Source organism: Phocoena phocoena, chromosome X (genome assembly GCF_963924675.1).
Source record: "Phocoena phocoena chromosome X, mPhoPho1.1, whole genome shotgun sequence".
NCBI classification, from domain to species: domain Eukaryota; kingdom Metazoa; phylum Chordata; class Mammalia; order Artiodactyla; family Phocoenidae; genus Phocoena; species Phocoena phocoena.
In genome coordinates, this window is record NC_089240.1 from 43457038 (window position 1) to 43482202 (window position 25165).

Here is a 25165-nt window from a genome sequence, read left to right on the forward strand (position 1 = left end):
AGGCAGACATTAAAAAGATTTGTGGGAATTCTCTGGTGGTCCAGTGGTTAGGACCCTGAGCTTCCACTGCAGGGGGCCCGGGTTCGAACCCTGGTCAGGTAACTAAGATCTTGCAAGCAGCGTGGTGAGGCCAATAAATAAATAAATAAAAGTAAGAATAAAAAATTTAAAAATCTAAAAAATTAAAAAATAAAAAGATTTGCAAAATGCCTCTCACTAATTTGTTTTTGGAAAATATAGATTTTTTCCCCAAAAGTTAACGTAAACATATAATGGGATGAGTATTATTATATTTAAATACATTAATAATATTTATTTTGAACATTTCTGGGGTTTGATTTCTAATTCAGTAAATATCTATAGATAGAACCCATATAAATACAAGCTCTTTAGGTCCCTCAATAATTTTGAAGACTAAAGGGATCCTGAGACCAAAAAGTTTGAGAACTGCTGTTCTCGTACTGCCTGCTCTGAGTTTTGTTTTTTCTCATAACTCCTACTTGTCTGTGAGGATGACTCCCAGATGAAGACCACACTGTGAGAAGAAGCACTGTTATTTCCTCCTGGAACTTTTTACTTGAAATTTTGACAGGTAGAGAAGGTGCCTTGGGTTAGGATTGGCCCAAACCTCTGAAATAAGGCACCTCAGAGACTACTGTCCAAGATTTGCATTTCATTTCTGCCTCTCAAAATAAAGTAACTAAAACTGGAACTGGAGTATAAACTACATTATTTACTGAGCTCTCTTTGTGTCAGGCACTTAGGAACACAGATTTAAGGCACCCTGTCCTCAAGTAGCTCAAAGTATAGTGGGTAGAAAAAGGGTGATTTTATGTATGTGCCAGTTCTTATCACCTTCAATGTTATACTTAGGATTGACTTAATGTTCTTTCTTTTAAGTGATAAGACAATACTCGTATCTTGGTAGGTTGTATAATGCCTCTCTTACCCTTTTTTCCTTTTGCATCCTCCCTTTTCCACATTTGTGGTATCTGGCATATTATGTACACGGAATACCATGTGCAGGTCAACAGTTATCGTTCTTGAACCAAAATAAGAAATAGAAAAGTTTATTGCTTCTTTGTGTTTGTTAGCATTGGAATATGTGACATACTTCATATTTTTATTTGAAGGGTTGTGTGTATCAGCCTGCCCATTTGGTTTATACATTTGCTTTTGCCAAATGGGCTAGTTGAGATGGAGGTATTAATTTGTTTGTACCAACATGTGTTGCTGTCACTAGTTAAACAAGATGCTAGTATGCCATACCCCAAATTAGCACCATCCCACCCCATCCCCACCTGGCTCTTTCAGTACAGCTGTTGGGAATATGCACTCCTCCTCCCCTTTTCCCCCTTCTTCCTCCATCCTAAATGACCTACATTGAGACTGGAAGTGGTGAACTGCCTTCCTAGCCTTTTCATCCTCTCTCTTCTAGTCCACCGCTGCCACACTTACCTCCTAAAATTATGTTTTTATCATGTTGCTCCTCAAAAACTACAGTGACTCCATTGGCTTCCCAACCATTTGCTCACATACAGCTACCCTGTCCTCTAGTCAAGCACAGATGCCAGCCTCATTCTCATCTCAAGCCTTTGGCCATTTTGTTTCCTGGTCCTCGAATACCTTCTTTCCTCCATGAAGGCTTCTCTAGCTTACAATCTCCCTTCCATTTTCTAAATGCCGGTTTCACTTTTATTCTAACAGTTTAACACTTAGCTGTTGTATAATTACATTATGTGGAAGTTTCCTCCCCAACTAGATAATAAATTCTTGAGAGCAGTGACAGGGTAACAAATGTTTTTTGTATCCTTAATCCTCTACCCCCATAGTGCAAGGCATAGATTTATTGAGTATTGGCTATATAAATATGTTGACTGGCTATTAACCATTCCTCCCCAACTAGAATCCTCCTCAATAAGCATTTATTGAATACCTTCTCTGGAACAACACTAGAGTTGTTAAGACCACAAAAATGAGAAGGATACGGTGTAGTCACAAGACTCAAGTGGAAGAGATTATGCAGTCAGCATAGATGTCTGAACAAAGGGGGTGTTGAGGGAAAGCTTGTATGAGCTGGCCCGAGATGGATTGAAGGGGATTTCACCAGGCTAAAAAGAGGATGGGGGCTGGGTGGGATTTCAGATAGAATATATGGCCTGAGCAAAGGTATGGAGGTGTTAAAGTACATGGCTTATGTGGAGTATAACAAATCTATGGCAGGAGATAAGTCTGTCTGGGTAGATGGGATCCAGATTTGATAGGGCTCTGAATACCATACAAAGAAATGTAAACTTGACCCAAAAGGCAATGGGGAACCAGCTTATGATTTTAAGCAAGAAGGTGACAAAAGGCACTGAAAGTGTCAGCTATGTAATGCAGATATCAACCAAACATTTTTCCCTGTTTGCCCTCCCCCCATAACCCTTCATTGTATGACAAGCCCTATAGTAATCCACTAGTTGGGATAATAAATCCTGTTACTTTGTTCCTGGTCTACCCTAAATTCTGGCTGACCTCAGGCTTGTGACCATCTAGAGGTTTGATTTATTCCAGATGTGCCATTCTCTGGACTGACATGTCATAGGGAAGCCCCAGAGTGTTATGGAAAGAGCAATAGGCTTGGAGTTCAACTAAATGCAGGATCAAATCTCAACTTGGAGGAACTTTAAATTATTTCCTCATTATTCTGCTGCTTTAACTTTTTGTCTGGAGCTTTTTTATATCTGCAAAATAAAACCAAATACTACCAGAATGGATTATCCACGGGCAAAATATCACTTTGAGTTTTACTGATTATGTTCTTTTTCTTTGTTGAACTCCAGTTTGTTGCATCTGTTTTGCTTGATCTGCTTGCTGCTTCTAATTTTCTTTTGTTGACCCTTTATTTCTATGTACTTATTAAGGAAGCACTTTATAACCCAAACACTGAACCAGGTAATGTTCCACGAAATGTTTGAAATGAGGCAGCTCAATTTAGCTGGGTTGTTCTGTGTCAGTGGCTTACAGGAAGGAGTTTGTAAGGTCCTAATGGGGAAACGGAAGAGTTTTCCAGCTTCTCCTTTGTTGAGTCTTCATCTTGTAGCGTCATTATTTTGTTTTAATGAATTCCCAGAACAATAGGTACACCTTCTGAAAATATGACTACAGGACATATTCCAAAGCCAAATATAAATTATTTTTGGACTCCCCATACTTTTTCTTCCTATGATTTGTGTGGCTAATGTAGAGTTGCTGAAACTGTATTTTAAATCATTTCCTGAATGAAGCACATAACCAGTGAAGAGAGAGGGAAAGGATTGTGCATCATTTTGCAAATTTTCTTGCCTACTTTCAGTGCTAGTCACTGGAATTCACAGGCGTTGGATGAATTTAAACAGAAAGAAAATCTCCCAAGTTCTTCTCATCAGCTAAAATGGTGCTCGTTTTCCGTTAAGATTTCTAGAAACCTGGAATACCTACTTTTGAGATTGCTTTTATAGGTTCGTTGAACGTAGTAAATCCCAGAGTTAGACAAATATTAAGTACAACTATTGACTCTGATGCCACCTACATTTAAAAGGGAAAGTTGATGTGAGGGGTGAGGGCAGGAAACATGCCTTGTTTGGATTTTGTTATTTGTGTTTAGGCTAATGTTATTTCTGCTTGTTTTTCATTTTCATCCTGTTGAGTTTGAAGCAGCAACGGAAGTGTCAAATGGAATTCTTGGAAATTAAGGACTGGAGCTTGAGATAGAGATGAGGGCTAGAGATAGTAGGTTTCCTTAAAGGATAAGATAAAGTAACTCAGAGTAAGGCAGGTAAGGTTCTGTTATCTCAGTCAGATCAAGAACAAAATAGAGAGACTAATTTTTTTCTTAAATAAAGATTAAAGACACTTCTTCCTGGATGACAGGAGGGAAGACTGAGAGATTCAGAATTTCCTGTGTGTCGTTGGTAATAGGAAAAACCTGCTAAGGATCCGTGGTAGTCAGGTTAGACTTGGAAGCAGCAGCAGAGTCTGCTTTTGTCACCTTCTTGCTTAGAATCATAATTCAGAGGAATTCGTGTAAGTGCATTTTTGCAGGTGTGCTCAGAGAAGGGGCGTGAAGGAAGCAGGATAGAGCAGGAGGAAGAGTCTAGCGAGGATGAAGGATTGGCTGGCAGCGAGGGAGCTGGGCTGAAGATGCAAAGCATGGATTCTTAGTATCCTAGGAAACATTTGATCCACATAGGAAGGTTAGAGGTTTTGTAGCTGAGGGAATGGTTTTATGATAGATAATTTTCTAAATTATTAGTACCTCTGGGTAAATGACCCTACCGTCTCCACCTGACCATATGTCACCATGGAAGCATGGTAATGTTCCTGGAGAACCTGTTGTTTAGATTCATGTCTGCACAGAGTTCAAGCTGTTGGTGTATACTAAAGAATGTTGCTGAGAATGTGTTTCTTTTATTTATATTCATCCTTATCCATAAGTGAATGGCAGATTTCCCTTAGAATATCTGTTCTCTTGATTTCAGTCATCACCTTGATGTTGATAACTCCCAAGTCTTTGCCTGTCAATCTTCATCTCATCTGGCCTACCCAGCATCATTTCTGTATCTGTCCCACTATCCCACAATGCTTCATACATAATAGGTGGTTCATAAATGTCACTCATGCTGACCTCCTCCTTCAGGCTGACCTCTTTATCATAAGTGAGATGTTGTGAAACTGAACACATGATTTGGAGCTTACCGTCTTTTAAAAACACTAACTGGGCAAGTTACTTAGTCTCTCTGAGCTTTGGTTTCCTCATCTGCACTAGGAGTGCTAATGCCACAGCTTAGGAACGCTGGAAAAATTAAGTGAAAGTGTTCACTTTAAGCGCATGGCCCAGGGCCTGAAAATTAATTGAAATCCTGGTAAATGTTGCTTCTTTCTCCTTTATGCTCAATGTTTAAAATATTTAATTTAACTGCTGTGATTCCAAGTTTTTAGGCCTAACATTTAATTAATTAATTTTAAATTAATTAATTAATTAACTATGGCTGCGCGGGGTCATCATTGCAGTGCACGGGCTTCTCTAGTTGTGGCATACGGGCTCTCCAGTTGCAGTATGTGGGCTCTTAGTTCCCCGACCAGGGATCAAACCCGGGCTCCCTGCATTGGGAGCACAGAGTCTTAACCACTGGACCACCAGGGAAGTCCCCCTAAAGTTTAATTTAACGGATTTGGTATTTACCACATTCTTGCACATAATTCTGATAACCCAGAGTAAGAAGTTTCTTAAAAGAGTATTATTTAGGGCTTCCCTGGTGGTGCAGTGGTTAAGAATCTGCCTGCCAATTCAGGGGACACGGGTTCGAGCCCTGGTCCGGGAAGATCCCACGTGCCATAGAGCAACTAAGCCTGTGCACCACAACTACTGAGCCTGTGTCTAGAGCCCGTGAGCCACAACTACCGAGCCCGCTTGCCACAACTTCTGAAGCCCGCGCGCCTGAAGCCCGTGCTCCACAACAAGAGAAGCCACCACAATGAGAAGCCCGCGCACCACAACGAAGAGGCACCCCCGCTCGCTGCAACTAGAGAAAGCCTGCACACAGCAACAAAGACCCAATGCAGCCAAAAATAAAATGAATGAATGAATGAAATTTAAAAAAATAGTATTATTTGCCTAATCGAATAGAACTTTGCTGGCTATGAAACTTGATCAAGATTTCATCAAAAACTGGGGTGGTGGTGGTGCAGGGCTAGATAAAGTTGGCTGTAATGCTGTTTTTTTTTTTTAAAAAAAAAAGATCAATATACTAAGATTTTTTTGAATAAAATGTTATGATCTGAAGATTCCCACTTGGGATGTGAAAAGTGTTTCATCTTTAATATTAAATTCTTGAGCAGAGAACAACATTGAACAGCACAGTATGCCTCTTTTTCCCAGTATTTCTGTGCATCTATATTGTGTTAAGAACTCTGGGAGAGCCGGAGGCATAAAATAATATTTTTCCACTCCCAGATGGCTAGCACATTTCTGAATACTGCTGTCTAGTTTTTATTTCAGATTTTTATTGTGAACTCCCATGAGTTTTGTATGCATGTCCTCATTTGATTTGCTTATTTGCAATGGTTCTCAAAAAACCAATATCAACTACATGGTAAGGGTAGCGGTATGTTATATCTGGAGGGTAACTGACTATGCTAAGTGGTTTGTATGTCTATACTGTCAAAATAAGAGCACGAAAGAGGACATACGAATAAGTGGTAACCCAAAAGGTGAAAACTACCCAAATGTCCATCAACTGATAAATGGATAAATAAAATGTGGTATATCCATACAATGGGTGTTATTCAGTTCTAAAAAGGAATGTCGTACTGATACATGCTACAGCATGGATGAGCCTTGAAAAAATTATGAGAAGTGAAAGAAGCCAGACACAAAAGCCCACATCTTATATGATTACATTTATATGAAATATCCAGAATCAGCAAATCACAGACACAGAAAGAGAATAGAGGTTATAAGGGGCTGGGGTGGGAGGGAGATGGGGAGTTATGTTTACTGGGTAGCGAGTTTCTGTTTGAGATAATGAAAAATTTCTGGAAATGGATAGTGATGATTGCACATCATTGTAAATGTGCTAAATGCTATTGAATTGCCAGTTTAAAACGGTTTAAGTGGTAAATTTTATGTTATGTTTATTTACCACAATAAAAAAAGAATAAGTGGTAAGGGGCTTGGAAATCATTGTAATAAGCCTCCTGTTTTTTTTTTTTCTGTACAGGAGCCATGGATAACAGAGGCTTTCAGCAGGGGAGTTTCAATAGCTTCCAGAGCAGCTCCAGTGATGAGGACTTGATGGACATACCAGGGACAGCTATGGATTTCTCCATGAGAGATGATGTTCCTCCCTTAGATGGAGAAATAGAAGGTATCATTACTGCTGATGACAATTTATCTTTTTTTTTTTTTTTTGCGGTACGCGGGCCTCTCACTGTTGTGGCCTCTCCCGTTGCGGAGCACAGGCTCCGGATGCGCAGGCTCAGCAGCCATGGCTCACGGGCCCAGCCGCTCCACGGCATGTGGGATCTTCCCACACTGGGGCGCGAACCCTCATCCCCTGCATCGGCAGGCGGACTCTCAACCACTGCGCCACCAGGGAAGCCCCCAATTTATCTTTTTAAAAATTATTTCCAATGTACATACAATAACATTTATTTATCTCCTGGCACACAGTCCTATGAATTTTAACACATGCGTAGATACTTGTAATTACCACCACTGACAGGGTAAGAACAGTTCAACACCCCCAAAGCATTCCTTCTTATTACCCTTTGCAGTCAGCCCTCCCTGACCCCCAAGCCCTGGTAACCACTGATTTGTTCTCTGTCCCATAGTTTTTCCTTTCTGAGAATGTCATATACATGGAGTCACATAGTTTCAACTTTTGAGACTGACTTCATTCACTCAGCTTAACGCCTTGGAGATTCATTTAAGTTGTTCATTCCTTTCTCTTGCTGAGTAGTATACCCCGGAGTGGGATCACTGGATTGTGTGATAAATGTATGCTGAACTTTGTAAGTAACTGCCAAACCATTTTTCAGAGTGGCTGTACCATTTTGCATCTGAACTAGCCATGTATGGTAGTTCTTCCACTTGTTCTGCTCTTAGTATTTTCAGTAATTTTAACTTTAACCATTCTAACAGCTATGTAGTGTTATCTCATCATGGTTTTAATTTCATTTCCCTAACGGTTTATGATGTTGAACATCATTTCATGTGCTCATCTGCCAACCTTATATCCTCTTCGATGAAGTGTCTGTTCAAATCCTTTCCCCTTTTTATAATTGTTTTCTTATTATCTGGAATATATTTATAAAATGAGAATTCCCCTTATCTATTATTTGGTTATGCAGTAACATCATTCTCTTCATTGGCTGCATACAATTTCATGGTATAGCTGTACCACAGTTTACTTAACCAAGCTTCTATTGATGCACATTTCAGTTGCTTCCAATCTCTTGCTATTACAAACAATGCCACAATGGACAACCATGTGCGTGTGTGTGTGTGTGTGTGTGTGTATCTTTTAAGTGTATGAGAGCATTTCTGTAGCATGAGTGTGTAAGAGTGCTTATTTCCCCTTTCACCAGCCTTGCTGGTACTAAATATTATAATTCTTTTTTCATCTTTACAATATGATAAATAAATAAATACATCCCTATTATTGTTTTAATTTTCTAAAATTAATGAGCTTGAGCATATTTTCATGTTTATTAACCATTTAAATTTCTTTTTCTGGGGAATTCCCTGGTGGTCCAGTGGTTAGGACTTTGCACTGTCACTGCCGAGGGCTCGAGTTCAATCCCTGGTCAGGGAACTAAAACCCCACAAGCTGTGCGGTTTGGCCAAAAAAAATTCTTTTTCTGGAAGTTTCCTGTTCATATGATGTTCCTGTTTTTCTAATGGGCTGATTATCTTTTCTTATTTTCTCTCACACTTTTTTGTTGTTGTTGCGGTATGCGGGCCTCTCACTGTTGTGGCCTCTACCATTGCAGAGCACAGGCTCCAGACGCGCAGGCTCAGCGGCCATGGCTCACGGGCCCAGCCGCTCCATGGCATGTGGGATCTTCCCGGACCGGGGCACGAACCCGTGTCCCCTGCATCGGCAGGCGGACGCTCAACCACTGTGCCACCAGGGAAGCCCTTTTCTTATTTTTTTATAAGAGCCCTTTATATTATTATTATTAATCTTTTGTCTGATGTAGGTTGAATATGTATATTTTCTATTTCTGGTTTGCTTTTGTTAACTTTGTTTTTTTAATCTACAAATATTTTAAAATTTTTGTATAGCTAGGTATATAACCCTTTTCTTTTATGACTTCTGAGTTTCTTGTTGTAATTAGAAAGGACCGTATCACTTTAAGATTAAATTTATATACTTTATTGTCTGGTTCTTTTAAGTGATTGGGATTGCCATTCTCAAAGTGAAATCAGGGGACAAGAAGCTACTGTCAGAATTCATTATTTAGCAAATTTGTATTAAGGGCCTATGACATTACAGATATTTTGCTAGGTTCTGGGAATTAGCAAGGCTTTAAGGCACCATCCCTGCCTTCATGAAGTTGATTCTAGCTAGCCTAACAGACACATAAGTACTTATGATAGTACCTACCGACCTCTTAAGAGTTGTTTTCAGGATTAAATGAGATAATAACATATAAAGTGCTTATGTACCCAGCATAGAGTTAATGCTCAATAAAATGTTCGCTATCATAATCATCATCATTATTATGTCTATTATAACCCTATATTACAAGGACTTAGCAGAGGACGCATTCTCTCTCTCTCTCTCTCTCTGTGTGTGTGTGTGTGTGTGTGTGTGTGTGTGTGTGTGTGTGTAGGATTGGAAAAAATTTCACAGAAAAGGTGTGTTTGAGAAGGGCCTTGAAAGGTAAATTATTTGGTAGGAGGAAGAGCATTTGAGGCAGAAAGCAAGATTTTACAGAGATAGCAACAGGCATAATATACAGAGGTATAAAAAGGCAGAATATAAGCCCAAATAAGTAAATTGGGGCCTGAATGTCATGCTAAGAAGTTTGAATTAACCTTATTGTCACTGTGAGGACAAAACTCCTTCACATACTCATTCAACAAACACTTTTCGAGCACCTGGTATGAACCAGGTACTGCTATAGGCACTGGGAATACAGTGGCAGGATTAACATAGATAAGATCCAAGCTGATCTGGAATTTAGATCTAGTTGGGTAAATAAACAGATTCCCTAGTTAATTACACATTGTGATAAGTTCCGAGGATGGAAATAAACTGAATGACAATAGATGATAACTGGGGAATACCACAATAGTTGGAAAGGTCAGGGAAGGCTCCTCTGAGGGGAGGTGCCCAACTTGGGATGAATATACAGGTAAGAAAACCACAGGTTCAAAAGGATAACAAGAAATTTGCCTGGTAAAGGTACCTCAGGGCAGTGACAGTAGAAGAGAGCCCCTGAATTTAAAGTTCATAAAAGAAAGGTACTCATGGTTTGGTATTTAGTGGGTTTTCCTATTTGCCTACTAATATAAAAGGGACATGTGTGTATCATGTCCATTTATGAGTACTTACAACCACAGTGAGTCAGTCATACCAATTACTGGCTCTAGTGAAGTGGTCAGTTAGGGTATCCATTAGCTTAAACTGGCTACCTCTACTTAAGCCTTCTGGCTAAACCAGAGTGGTTTAGCATAGTTATCATCATTGCTTCTAATGAAAAATGATTTCATATGGCATCTGTATGACCAAAGTAGTTTTTCTGTGTTCACGTTGCTCTGGGTAGGTGATTGGGGCAAGTATCCATTACTCCTATTTAATAAACTAGAAAACTGAGGCAGACAAGATTTTGACATTGCGAATTACTACTTGTGGCTTCCAACGTCTGACCGTATAATAATGAGGCTGTATTCCATGAGCCACACACAGAAATCAGTCCACTTACAATACTCCCTAGTGATATAATTTTCTTGCTTTGCTTTTTAATTGTTCTTATTTTATTTAATGTTTTCACATCGGATTTCCTAGTGAACACAACAACAACAGAAAAAAAAGGTCATAAAGTCCTTGATATTTGATGGTGAAACTGTGCATAAAATATTACACTTTGTACCAGGCACAATGGCACGTACTAAAAAGATTAGTTAAAAGGAGCTTGAAAGGCAGTAGGAGTGGTCCTTGTTTTCCAGATGGCTGGAGGGATTGATTTATGAGTAATGAATAAATAAATTATGCATGGCATGGTTAAATGCATCTGAGGTAGTGTTATAGTAGTCTGTAAATTAGAAGAAACATAAACAGAGATCTGAAAGAAGGGGAGGAGGAGGCAAATAGAAAAAGGGTTTGAGTAACAGGAAGAAATTCAGAGCTATTCTCATAGTCCATCTGTTCTCACTTGCCTGCCTCCGCAGCCTGGAACTCCTGGTCAGCAGTTCAGCAATTCATTCATTTATGGAACACCCAGATACGAACTGTGTTGTTTTGGTAATGTTCTTCGATTCTCTTTTCCCCCTCGCTTCCTTGTCTTTCTACCTAGCATACCTTGCTGCTACCCCCTAACTGTAGAATGAGGAGACATTCCTGGCAGAAAGAGCAGCACAGGTAAAGACACATAGCAGCATGAGAGAGCGTCCTCTGCTCAAGAAACAGAGTCTGTCTGTCTGAGGCCTGAGACTTCAAGGGTGGGGATGGTGAGAGTTGGAGCAGGATATAGGCTGGGAGATCTAGTTAGAAATCTAGGTGGGGGTCCAGATTGTCTGTGCTTTTGGACCTCATCTTGTAACCAAGGAGTCACCAAATGATTTAAAAGCAGAGGAATGATGTGATCAGATTGGTGTTTTAGAGAATTATGGCAGTGTGGAAGATAGGTTCAAGGGAAGAGTATGCTGGAGACTGGAAGACCAGTTAAACTGTTAGTTTTGAACAATCTAGGCAAAAGAGCAAAGGCCTGAATTAAGGCAGCAGGAAATGGAGAGAGGGAAAGAATAAGTTCTGGAGAAATTTCAGAGTGGGGATCAATAGGACCAATTAGACATGGAGAATAAACCAGAAGAGTCACAGATGACTTCAAAGCCCAGGTGGAGGCCATTTCCCCCTCACGTGTGAGAACATGCCCAGACCACCCCTGCCAGCCTCAGCATAACCTCCCGATGTCCCAGGGAAGGGAAAAATCTTTTAAAATGAAAAACATGACGGTGCATGAAATCCACCATGGAAGCTGTGAAACGGTTCTGTTTGTTCTGCCCCGCTGTAAAGAAAGATCATAGTATTCCTTCAGAGAGAAACAGAAAACATCTTAGGCTTCAGCTCATGGAGAATCCTCCCTTCATCATCTCAGTTAGGCTCTCCCAAACTGACTCATTTGTGTGGATGGTGCCAGGAGGAGAAGGAAAGGGAATTTGGGAACCGTCACCCTCATAATATTCAAACTTCCCTAAACGCTTAGCCTAGGAGAATGGCAATTGTTATCGCTGCTTTTTGAGCTTGAAGAAAAGAAAAAGTAGCCCTTATCAAAAGCTCCGTGGGGCCATAAACCTCACCTGTTTTAATATGCTGACCCCATAAGATGAGGCCTATGGTGATGGTCCATAGGCTTTAAAGGCTTCCTTTAGGTTCCTTAATGGGAAAATACCCGGTCAGATTTCAGAATGTATGCCCTCTAATCTCTCCCCCATTTATATATTTATATTTTTGTCTTAAGTATATGTTCTATTCAGGTCTACTGAGTTTTTACCTAATGTCCCATCCAGGACACCGCATTACATTTAGTTGTGTCTCCTCGGGCTCCTCTTGGCTGTGTTGGTTTCTTAGACTTTCTTCGTATTTGGTGACCTTTGGCAGTTTTGAGGATTACTGGCCAGGTATTTGTAGAATGTTGCTAAGTTGGGATTTGTTTGATGTTTTTCTCATAATCGGACTGGGGCTTGGGGGAAGACTAGAGGTAAAGTGTCATTCTTACCACATCATATCAAAGGTATATACCATCAATATGACTCATCACTTCTGATGTTCACCTTGATCACGTGGCTGAGGTAGTGTTTGTCAGTTTTCTCCACTGTGAAGTTACTCTTTTTTCATCCTTTCCATAATGTGTTCTTTGGTTAAGGAAGTCACTGCGTAGCTGACACTTAAGAATAAGGAAGTTATTCTCTACCTCCTTGAGGGTGAAGTATCTACAAACACTATTTGGAATTGTTCTTCATCGGAGATTTCTCTATTCTCAGTTATTTATTCATTCACTTATTTATATCAGTAGGGACTCATCTGTTTAATACTTTGGGCTATAATCCATTATTACTTTATTTTATTCAAATTTTTCTGACTTTGCATTTGGAGCTCTTTCAGTTGGCTCTGTCTCCCTTTGATATACCCCTGTCACTGTGCAGGTTTCTTAAGCACTTACTTACTTTCTGGTACTACAATATGCTCCAGGCCCATGTTATATATTTCCTGCCTCAGTCCTAGAGTGAGCCATTTCTCCAAGGAGCCCTAGTTCCTTTCAGCGGAGATTGGTATTAGAAAGCAAGATCTGGGCACGAGGTGTGCTTTTTGCTGTTGGAGTGTTGTTGCTTCTAGGTCCTCTCAGTAAGGAAATATAAATATATGTGTATTCTGACCCACGTATTTACACATACCTGTAAATAGATTATCTGTATGTAACTATCTGCATCTATATTAAGCTGAACATGAGATCATACTGGTGTCTCTAACTGTAATCCGTTACCACATGGATCATTCTTGCCTCCTCCCCTTGCTTATCTGTAACCTTCCCCTCCAGGTAGTGAGAAACGTGGCTCCCACCATCCACCATCCAATATTTAACTGTTCATTTCCAGTGTACGTGCATGGTTTCAAATTGTTAACCCATACCCTCCGTGGGAAACTACTTTATCAACTACAGTAAAGTGCTTATACAAAATTCTTTTACCTTTAGTCTTACAGACTCCACTCATTTCCAGTTACTTGGATCAGCATCTTTTTCCTTTACCCCTTTAGTGAGGCTGTTTCACAAATTTGTAGTATAATTGGATTCTTTTGCCACATTCTGCATTCCATTCTGAGATTTTCTTTTTAATTGCATACGTTAAGGTTCACTCTTTGTGCTGTAAAGCTCTATAGATTTTGGCAAATGTATAGTGACATGTATCCACTATTACAGTATCATGCAGAATAGTTTCACTGCCCTAAAAAATCTCCTGTGTCTTACCTATTCAGCATCCTTTCTTCTGAGCCCCTGGCAACCACTGATCCGTTTTCATCTTTATAAATTTGTCTTTTCCAGAATGTCTTTATAAATGGAATCATACAGTACATAGACTTTTCAGATTGGCTTCCTTCACTTAGCAGTGTGCATTTAAGGTTCTTCCATGTCTCTGTGTGGATTGATAGCTCGTTCCTTTTCATCCCTAAATAATTTTCCATTGTCTGGCTATACCACAGTTTGTCTATTTATTCACCTACCTACTATAGGACATCTTGGTTTCTTCCAACTTTTGGCAATTACGACTAAAGCTGCTACAAACATCTGTGTGTAGTTTTTCCTGTGGGTGTAGGTTTTCAAGTCAGTTGGGTAAATATATAGATGCAATTTTCTGGATTATATGGTAAGACTATGTTTGGTTTTATAAGAAATCGCCTAACTGTCTCCTAAAGTGGCTGTACCATTTTGTATTCCCACCAGCAATGAATGAGAGTTCCTGTTTCTCCACATCCTTGTGAGCAATTGGTATTGTCAGTGTTTTAGGTTTTAGCCATTCTAGTAGGTGTGTAGTGGGAACTTGTTGTTAATTTGCATTACCCTAATGACAAATGATGTTGAGCATCTTTTCATTTGCTATTTGCCATCTGTATGTCTTCTTTGGTGATGTTCAGATCTTTTGATTTTAGCTCTTCTTTTCTAGTATACACATTTAATATTATAAATTTCTAAGTACTGCTTTTTGCTGTATCCCACAAATTTTATGTTGTATTTTCATTTACTTCAAAATGTTTTAAAATTTGTCTTCAGACTTCTTTGACCCATGGGTTATTTGGAAGTATGTTGCTTAATTTCCAGGTATTTAGTCATTTTCCAGCTATTTTTCTGTTACTGGTTTCTAGTTTAATTCCCTTGTGTTAAGATTTATGTTAAACTGGCTAGGAGTTGGGCTTTGTTTAATGTTTGGTGTAATTATTAGTGCCAGGGGTTAAATTCCTGTAGTGTCCTTGTTTTTGTCTCCTCTCTTGATTTTGAGTTTCCTTAAGTACAATTCCTTGAAAGAGATTCTGTGTCTTGCAGCTGTAATCCACTGTTATTAAGATATGGGAGCCCCATTGGTGTAGTTGTATGGTATGGGGGAGCAGGTTATTTTATAATCTTCTGATTAAATTGCAGTGTCTGTTGGACCTGTGTCTTTAACCTTCACAAAGTGTAATCTGGTGTTATAGCTTTTTGTTCTCCCTGCCCCCTACTCCTGTCTCTGACCTCAGCATTCCCAGCCCATTTCCAGGAAGCCCAGACCCCTACTGACTTTGCTTTTTTCCCTTAAGTGAGACGGGTTAGGGCTGGAGAGGGAAGAATGCCCTTCCCCCAACTGGGATAAGGCTCAGGCAAAGTATTTTCCCCTGGAGCATAGGCCTTTGTTACAGAGACAGGTCTGGCCTATTTCACAATGATAGCTCTTCACTTCTCCTCCTCTGAGCTAGGAGGACATGTTTCTTAGCTCTTCATTTTGAGAACTTGGTAGGGTTCCTGGAGATAAAAGCCACCGAAGTATAGGCTCAGGAGATCCTTACTCTCACACAAGTCCACACACAGCCTTCAGCAATTCATCAAAGTTGCCTTTAAGTAGCCCTACCAGTTATGCTTCTAGCAGTTTCTACTACAGGTAAGCAGATCTCTCTGTGTCTTTTTGGATAAGCCTGTCTCTTCAGATTTGGGGGTCAGAGTTTCCCTTGCAGCAGTTCTCCGGTGGGTCCAAGAAAAGTTATTGATTTTTCAGTTTGTCTAGCTTTTTCTTGCTGTACGAATGGGAGCAACAACTTTTTTGTTTTTTTAATTGAAGTATAGTTAATTTGTAATGTTGTATTAGTTTCAGGTATACAGCAAGACAGTTTCTGAGCTTTTTACTTGCCAGAGCTGAATCTGGAAGCTCCCCGTTTATTTTCTAATTAGTGAGACCACTTTGGTCCCCTCTCAAAGGGAGAAAAAAATTAGAGGGCGTTTGGCCTCTAATAAATCCTGAGTGGATTATTATGAACCTCACCTTGTTCCAATTTATGGCATCATGTGGGAGATGAGAGGGTTGCTGTGATGTTTCAGGAGTGTGTGCTGGGTGTTTCCGGGGTCTGTGGCTAGCAGGTACTCCAGAGGTACCGTGGCCATGTTGGTATAGTTCTAGTTAGGCACAGAGCGGAAGTGTTGGGTCCCAGGTTGTGCTCTACTTCATCTCTCAGCTGAATCTTACTTTCCTAAGGATTGGTAGTACCATTTATTGATCTTGCCAGAAGGGTATTCTGTGATAACTCTGCAATCAAAATACCATTTGGAATTCCTCAAAGCTAATGTCTTCTCAGAAGTCATTCAACACAATGTACGAATAACCCACAAATAATCATTGCTAAAATTATAGAGTACGAGAGTTGGAAAGGACCGTAAAAAATCATACATGCTGATATGCCCTCATTTTTACAGATGGGGAACCTGAAACCCACAGAGATCAAGACAGTTGCCCAGGGTGACACAATTAGTGAGTTATGGAGCTAGGGTTGGAATCTGTATCTTCTCACTGCTGGACAGTGGGTCAGATCACAAAGACTTCCTTCCTTCCTTCCTTCCTTCCTTCCTTCCTTCCTTCCTTCCTTCCTCCCTCCCTCCCTCCCTCCCTCCCCACCCCCTCCCTCCCTCCCTCCCCACCCCCTCCCTCCCTCCCTCCCCACCCCCTCCCTCCCTCCCTCCCTCCCTTCCTTACCCTCCTTCCTTCCCTTCCTTCCCTTCCTTTGTTGGGTCTTTGTTGCTGTGCGTGGGCTTTCTCTAGTTACGGCAAGTGGGGGCTACTCTTCGTTGCAGTGTGCGGGCTTCTCATTGCGGTGGCTTCTCTTGTTGCAGAGCACAGGCTCTAGGTGTGTGGGCTTAAGCAGTTGCGGCACGTGGGCTCAGCAGTTGTGGCTCACAGGCTCTAGAGCACAGGCTCAGTAGTTGTGGCACACGGGCTTAGTTGCTCCACGGCGTGTGGGATCTTCCCAGACCAGGGATGGAACCTGTATCCCTTGCATTGGCAGGAGGATTCTTAACTCCACTGCGCCACCAGGGAAGTCCTCCCATTGACTTTCATGTAAAAATTTAGTTAAGTCATCTTCCTCTTGGTGCTTTCCGCCTAGTGTTCTACAGAAACTGTCACCTGCTTTGTTTCTAAATACCCCAGTGGTCTGCCTCTCAGAATGGAAGTCTTCCCTTTGCAATGTCTTGTCTCTACTCTTCTAGCTGCATTATCATTATTTTTATTTTTAGAAACACTTATATAACACATAAATACACCTCACTGTTAAAGATTCAAACAATACACATGTATATAAAATGTGAAAGTTCCCTCACTACTTCCCACTCCAGAGATAACCCTTCAAAATAACTCAGTTATGACCCTTTCAATTCTTTTTCTATCCAGTTAACACAGAGACACACACTTTAATTTTTTTTTTAATCTACTTATTATTTTGTAACTTGCTTTTATCACATAGTAAGTTTGGGAGATTTTTCTATTTCAGTATACATCAGTCTACTGCTATCCTTATGCTATTCCCCCATTACTGGACTCTTTCATTGTTTCCAGTGCTGCAGTGAATAGCATACAAACATTGGTATGCACAGGTACAAGTGTTTCCTTAAGAGCAATTCCTAGATTATATGTGTGTGTGTGTGTGTGTGTGTGTGTTTAACTGTTTTGTTTTTTTTTTTGTCCACGACATCACACTATTCCCATGAATCCAGGAAGAATCTCCTACTTGGTATTTCCTCTCTTGAAGTTTTTTCTCCTGCTAAAGAATAGTTGCTAATCTTTTTTCCCCAACTTCCTTTTGGAGATTAATAGAGAGAAACCAATGCAGACTCAATATAGAAGAACTGGAGAAATGCTGCTTCTAAAATAATAAACACAAGTAGTCACACAGGATCGTGCTAGCCAAAGGCTTTCTCAATACTCTGGTATGGAATGTACATTTTAGAGCAGGGTTTCCCTACCCATTACATTTACCAGTCTTCTTGTCAGTCCCTTTTATGTATAAATTTGAGAAGGAAGGAATGAAGAACAAGTAATGGAGCAGAGGGCTATTTTCTTTATGTGGACAACCCTCTCAGCAACATTGTCAAACCTATCCCCTCTACTTCTATTTCTACATTGATTTTGTACAGTGGGGGTCTGCAGATATCAAGCCACACTCCTCAAGCTATTTTTCCTAACACTGGTAACTCTGGCAATTAGCACCCTGGCTCCACTGGTAATGAAAGTGATTTGGGTGGGGGAACTTCCGCATTAGAGCAGATGCTGGGAATAGAAGGCACAAAAGGTACACTGTCAAGCAAATGTCTACAACCCAGTGGGGGCAGAGCTGTATCCAATGGGAACCAAGGAGTCTGAAGGTGGTATAAGAATCTAGATTCACGCATATCTCGAAAGCCTTTTCCTTATCCCTTTCTCCCATGCCCCACCTTCCTATATACTTCTCATGGCCCTCACACTTCATTTTAATAGTACATATCTTAGATTCATTATTGTTTTTGCAGTCCCGTTCCCCACCTCTCTCACCACCTCTCTGATTGTCTAGCTCAGCAGAGCTGGGATAGAGAGTTTCCTCTTTGTTGTCCTTCCTGCCTCTTAGCTTCACATTTTAACGTGCTGTGAGCAGGAACCAAGCAGTCATTCCTTAAATGAAATGGGTGCAGAGTGACAGTCAAAACAACACAGGCACTGACCCGTCAGATTGGATGTCAGATATAGCTGCGGGTAGTGTTCTGGAGCCTCCTAGTGTTCCAGCTGCTGCATCATGGGAAAGTTCAGGAGCCTCGGGGGGATGGTTGTGGGGGAGGAGAGTCCTTGGGAAAGAGTAGTTATTTATCTACAGCCACAGGTATTTCACTGTTTAACAACCAGTATGGCTGTACAGATGTGTATCAGTGGAATAGTCACCCTGAATAAGTGTCCTGGGGCCAAACTAAGATAGTATATTAAAACATAACATGGTCCTGTGACATTCTCCAGGGCTTACGTAGGAAGACATTTGCTTTTCAGGGCAATCCCCTGGCGGTCCAGTGGTCAGGACTCTGTTCTTTCATTGCTGTGGGCCTGGGTTCAATACTGTAAGCCGCAGGGCCGTGTGGCCGGGAGAAAAGAAAAAAAGCATTTGCTTTTCAGCCACTGGGTTTCGGTAAGCGGGGAAGCAAAATGGAGGCACAAGCTGATATATAGAAAGGTCCTAAAAATGTTGACTAATTATTGGGGATTCAACTGTAATGTATTCTCAAACGTAGAGATGAATGGAATGTGAAAGGGTTCATGGCTTATTGGGAGATCTGGAATGGATGAACCACTACAAGAAGGGAAAAGGGTGCAGGTATGGAAGTGAGAAGTGGCTCATAATAGACCCTTAGTACTTGCTGTTGAATGAAGGTACAGTTTAAAAGATTGCAGGATGAATATCTGCTGATGTGTGCTAGGTCGGGTGTTGACTTTTTTGTACACGTGCTTTTAGCCTTGCAAAAATACAATATATCCCTGTAAAAACTGAAATACATTCTAAAAATGGAACTATTTTCAAGTCCTGTGATATGTACCAATAGCCCTGCTCCATTTCTTTGAGTGCTTCTTTCTTTCTTTAGGCTGCTGCCAATAAGTGAGCCCTCATGCAGCTGTGGTTATCGCTAAAGCAGTACTTCAGGGTGCACGAGGTTTCCTTCTATCCTCTTTCCCCTTGTGTCTTTGTTAGTGTTTAACTAATTCACTTAATCAGTTACTGTTCAGCTCCCCAGGGAAATGTCTAATGGCATATTGGTTAGGGATTGAAATAAACATTATTCTCAAATTGGAGTTTCTTTTCTTGTATTTTAAGGGGTTTTCCAGTTTTAAGCATCATGTGATTTTTAGAAAAAAATTAGAAAGTGGTTTCCATAAAGGAAAATGAGCTAAATCCATTCATTTATATGCCTCCTCATTCAAGCAGTGTGCTTTTAAACACCCATTAATTAAGTTTTTAGACCTAAGTGTAACTTACTGGGAAAGCTGTTTCAAGGTTGACTTATTTTTCTGACTTGTTTTTTGTACGGTTTTTCCCAGACTCAAGCAATCCAGGTTAGCTTTTGGGCGACTTTTATCATTTAAGAGCTAGATGTACTTTAACCTGAATCATTTTCCTGCTAGAGCATTAAATCATTTTAAATAGAACTTACTTTGAAGGGCACACTATGCCTTCAAAAACCTAAGTTTTACTCTTTTTTTTTTGTATAGAGGCAAGAATCTAGAGTTGCCTAATAAGCACCCCAATCTGATATTTAGGGTCGTTGTTTAATTTTACTCTTCTTCCCTTGGTAGAGTATTTACACACCAGAAGCTTAAATCTTTTAATTCCTTTTTTTTTTTTTTTGGTACGCGGGCCTCTCACTGTTGTGGCCTCTCCCGTTGCGGAGCACAGGCTCAGCGGCCATGGCTCACGGGCCCAGCCGCTCCGTGGCATGTGGGATCTTTACGGACCGGGGCACAAACCCGTGTCCCCTGCATCGGCAGGCGGACTCTCAACCACTGCGCCACCAGGGAAGCCCGCCTTTTGTGTTTTACTACTCTCTTTGTACCTCAGTAGTTGGTCCTGAATGGAATAATCTCTACTGCCATTCTTGACAACTTAGTTTTATGACATTAATATTTCTTTCTGCTAAGTAATAAAAATGCTAAGAAAAGAAACCAATTGGATGTGGAATAAGACCCACAGCTTAAGCTGTTTGTCATCAAGTCAGATATAGATACCTCTGTGAAAGAGTGCAAACAGTTTCATCCCTCTCATTGGTAAAACCTTAAAAAATTAGTAGTGTCATTGTCATCATCCTTATTAGACATTTAAAAATATTTTTTTCCAAAGTGGTTGGAAAAATATTTCAAGATCTTTTTTTTAAACAACACTGCTCTCTTTTTTAAAAATTCACTTATTTAAAAAAATAAAATAATTTTTTCCTATTCTAAAAATTATAATGAATATCTTACAATTCCTAGTCCACACTTGTGCCAAATGCTCATTAAGTGGTCTTCCTATGTTGAAAGTTTTAAAAACATTGTTGTACGAGCCACTAACGTGTTAGAAACAGAAAATGATCTGATCAGATCTGTGTTCCACAAAGATAACTCTGTTTGTCCCCAAATATTAACTTTATCATTGTGGTTTTATCATAGGATGCATTAAAAATTGGTAAGCATTTCTTTCTCTTATTTCCATAATAATATGTTGACCTGGCAGTCTGTATAAAGAAACATGTGCTAGAGATTACAAATTTGGCAGAGAAGGGAATAGAGGGGTAGAAAAGAGTAAAAGAAATATGTCAAATTCTGAATACCAGTGCCTCATTTCTTTTTTTTTTAAAATTGAAGTATAGTTGATTTACAATGTTGTGTTAGTTTCTAGTGTACAGCAAAGTGATTCATATATATTTTGGGGGGGATGGGAGAGAATTTTACTACATTCACCAAGTTAAAGGACAAGAACATACTGTAAACACAACTTAAAACAATTTAGAATCATAAGCAAAAAGTGAGGTAGACTACTAAAATTCACCAAATTTTGGTTAAGAAAATTTTACAATAATGAAGTAACACAGGTGCCTCCTTTTCTAAAAAATCACAAAAAGCAATTGCATAAATTACAGCCAAAAAAATTGAATACAACAATTCTCATTGTAATTTTAGTGTGTGTGTGTGTGTGTGTGTGTGTGTGTGTGTGTGTGTGTGTGTGTATTCCTTTTCAGATTCTTTTCCCTTATAGGTTTTTACAAAATATTGAGTATAGTTCCCTGTGCTACACAGTAAGTCCATGTTGTTTATCTATTTTATATATAGTAATGTGTATCTGCTAATCCCAAACTCCTAATTTATTCCCCTCTCCTTCCCCTTTAGCAACCATAAGTTTGTTTTCTGTGTCTGTGAGTCTGTTTTAATTTTGTAAATAAATTCATTTGTATCATTTTTTAGATTCCACATATAAGTGATATCATATGCTATTTGTCTTTCTCTGAGTTACTTCACTTAGTCTGATAATCTCTAGGTCCACCCACGTTGCTACAAATCCAGTGCCTCATTTCTTAATCTGAATTGTAATTAAATCTCATTTTAGTATGAGGACTGTGTCATGGCTATCAGCCCTCTAGTTTTCAAAAGAGGTAAATTTACATGGAATAAAAAAGTTCCTCCCCTAGAAGCACTGATGGAGTATTTGAAAAACACATGAACTTTCATCAAAAGTTATTGACATGGTACTGGTTATGCAATCCAATCACTGTACATTGAAGAACTACATACTTTTTAAGTACCAAAAAGATAGTATCTTAAAGTATAAAATAATCTAAAAAGATAATGTAAATCTTATTAAAGTAAGTTAATTCTGTAGTGGGCTTCAGATACTATAGGCAGAATCCTATTGAGTAAAGAATAACTTTGAAGGAGGCTTGTGAGGTTGGCCCTGTCATCCTCTCTAAGTAAGATATACATACTTTTCTAAAAGTGTAATTGTATAAGACAGTCACACTTGGGCCATAGGCTTTGCTTTTTACGCTTTTTAGTTCTTTGCCACAATACTTTCCATTGCCACTTCATTTTACTTCTCATTAGTGCTAGGTTAGTTCATCAAGAGACTGAGATATCATCATAGTGATGGACGGACCAAAAGCATACAGGTTCCATGAAGCGCCTCACATTTCCTAAGGTTTTGTTGTACTGACATTTCAGGATGCATTGCGCCTTAAGAACTGATGAGAGTAATCACAACATTTGAAAGCCCTACATTCAGGTCTGATTACTGGAGCACACTGACTAGATTAATGTTCAACAGCAGCTGTCCTGTGGATTCATGTAAGGAGTGCGGAGATGGCAGTTTTTTTCTTTTCTTTTTTCCAGTTCTATTGAGAAATAATTGACATACATCACTGTATAAGTTTAAGGCATACAGCAGGATGCTTTGATTTACATATATTGTGAAATGATTACCACAGTAGGTTCAGCTAACATCCATCTTCTCATATAGATACAATAAAAGGAAAAGAAAGAAAAGAAAAAAGGAAAAAGTTTTCTCCGTGTGATGAGAACTCTTAGGATTTACTCTCTTAACAACTTTCCTATATATCATACAGCAGCGGTAGGTATAGTGAGAGATGGCAATTTCATTCTTCTTTACTGGACTAGCCCTACTGCACAGTTTATTAAAACCTGCTTAAAAATAGCCTTTGGAATAAGACAGGAGAAGGGAAAGCCTTTGAAACAATGCAACTGTAGTAGGGAATTAATTTTCATGGCTGAAATAGCTACTTTTACTCAGGTTGGATTAATGAGATCAGACTTGATGTTGCTTTCTAGGTAGAGCACTATCACTAACACGCCTCATTTTCTCGACTGCTTTCTGAGTTTTCAAAGTTACTAGGTGGTATTAAAGAACTGATTTGTATAGTAAGTTCATATGTGGTTCAGTTTTTCATAATTTTCTCTATGATGTGTGCAGAGAAAGACATAAAACATGTGTGTACAGTTTAAAGAATAATTATAATGTGAATACTCAGGTAACCCCTGCCCGGATTAAGAAAAATTGCCAGCCTTCCAGAAGCCCCACCCTCACCATGTGCTCCATCCAGATGGCGACCCCCTCTCTCCTCTGGTTTTACTTCTGGCTTTATTGTCTTTACTTCTGTCATTTTCTTGCTTCTCTTTGGAATGTAGTCACTTACATTTGTGTCCTAAAATGATATAATTTAGGTTTGGCTGACTTTGAACTTACATGAATAGAATCATATTATGTGCTCTCTTGTGTCCAGCATCTGTCACTCATTTCACTTATTTAGCTTGTTACATTTGTGAGATTTTATCTGTGTTATTGGTATCCAGTGCCCTTTTTTAAAAAGCCTTTCTATATTTGCCTGTCTCCCCTGCCTCGTTTTTTTTTTTTTAAACTTAGGGTCCCTGTAACTCTAAATGCTTTCTGATATTTCTACTTTGCCTTCATAGATTTCCTGCTAAATGAGGTCTGAAAACTAAAACTTCTGGATCCCAGTTTTCTGAACTGACCTGACTGCCCCAAGTTTGATGACATTTGTTTAGATGAGACTACATCTTTAAGGCTTCTGTGCTCGGTTAAAAATCTTCCTTTCTCCAAGGCTGGTCCAAGGTTCTGGTCACGTGATTCCAACGGTGACATCACATTCTGACCGCCAGGGAACACTGGTGGTTCTTTAGGTGGCGTTTGTTCCTGTGAAAGGCAGAGAATGCAGCAAGTGCCCTTCTAAAGCAGTTCAGACAGGGGCTCCTTCTGTAAAAGCTCCTCAACCTAAATGAGCAAATGCGGGCTGCCAAGGTTATTTCTTCCTTGAGGCAGAAAAAAAGAAAGCTGTGATTGAAGGTAAGCAGACTTGAGCCTGGCCAAGGACCGAAGCGTGACCCCAGGGAGAAGGGGATCTGGAGAATCACAAGCAGTCTGTTGTCGGATTCTAATCACTGCCTGCTCTTTTAGAGCTGCCTGACAATTTGCATTTATAATAGGAGACTATCTACAAAGAAGGATGATGCAGTGCTCATGTTACCTAGTGATGTAATAGGATTTTTTCTTTCCTGTTAGGAAGCTTGTTGCAGATCTTCATTTTGTCTTAATATTCTTCCAGCTGGGGGCCTCATTTGATATACAGTGTAACGTTAGGTAACTATTGGGTGCTTTTAAAAATCAGTTTCACGAAATCCTTTGAAAATTTCTCCTGAAAGGAGCACACTTAAACCAGACCAAATTCAATTGAAGCATTAACCTGCTTTAAAAAGTCAGTTTCTGGTTGGTTGGTGTCCTGTGTTCATGTCAGCATTTGTCTTGAGAATTGAAACAGCTTGGTTCCCCCCTGCCCCACATACTTTAGTCTCTTTCTGCCCTCATTTCCCGGTTGGCTGTTTCCCTCCAAGCTCTCAAACAACGCACCAGCATTAATCTTTATCAGTATGCCACTGACATGATAGGAAATGCTGGGCTGGTGATTAAGCCTCCAACCATTTTATGGCCAGGTATGCTTGAAGATATGGAAAGAACTTTGGTTAGGGGTTTTAAGATTAACTTGTTCATCTCCTCCACTCCACCCTCACCCCACCCCCACCCTTATTATGATTTGGATTCTGCAGAGCTTTTCCTTTCATGTGTGTGTGTTGCTTGTGAAAGGTACGCTGAACTAGGTATTCAGGAGACTTAGACTTTGTAAACCAGGTGCAACTCGGGTGTTAATTCAAACTTATCCTTTGAGGGTGCTCAAGTTGTCTATTAGGAGTTTAGAGTGAAGGTGGGGGTGTGGATGGGGGAAGAGGGGGTCAGCTCAGGCCCACTTTGGCCTTCTTCACAGAGGGATTCATCACCAAACAGTCTCGATAGAACTTTGTCCCTGCCAAGGTTGATGCTGCAAATGTGAGCTG

At 39.9% G+C, this 25165-nt stretch overlaps 1 protein-coding gene and 1 non-coding gene across 2 annotated transcripts in view; both read left to right on the forward strand.

Moving 5' to 3' along the window:
* Positions 1 to 6748: 6748 nt before the first annotated feature.
* The window catches only part of CLCN5 (chloride voltage-gated channel 5), a 40112-nt gene continuing 21695 nt past the window's right edge, over positions 6749 to 25165 (forward strand). The window contains exon 1 of the mRNA XM_065901413.1: positions 6749 to 6890. Within this exon, the coding sequence (XP_065757485.1) occupies positions 6749 to 6890 (142 nt within the window). The remainder of the gene's footprint in view (positions 6891 to 25165) is intronic.
* TRNAD-GUC (transfer RNA aspartic acid (anticodon GUC)) lies at positions 8267 to 8339 on the forward strand. The gene has a single exon. It is a non-coding gene; the product is annotated as a tRNA-Asp (tRNA).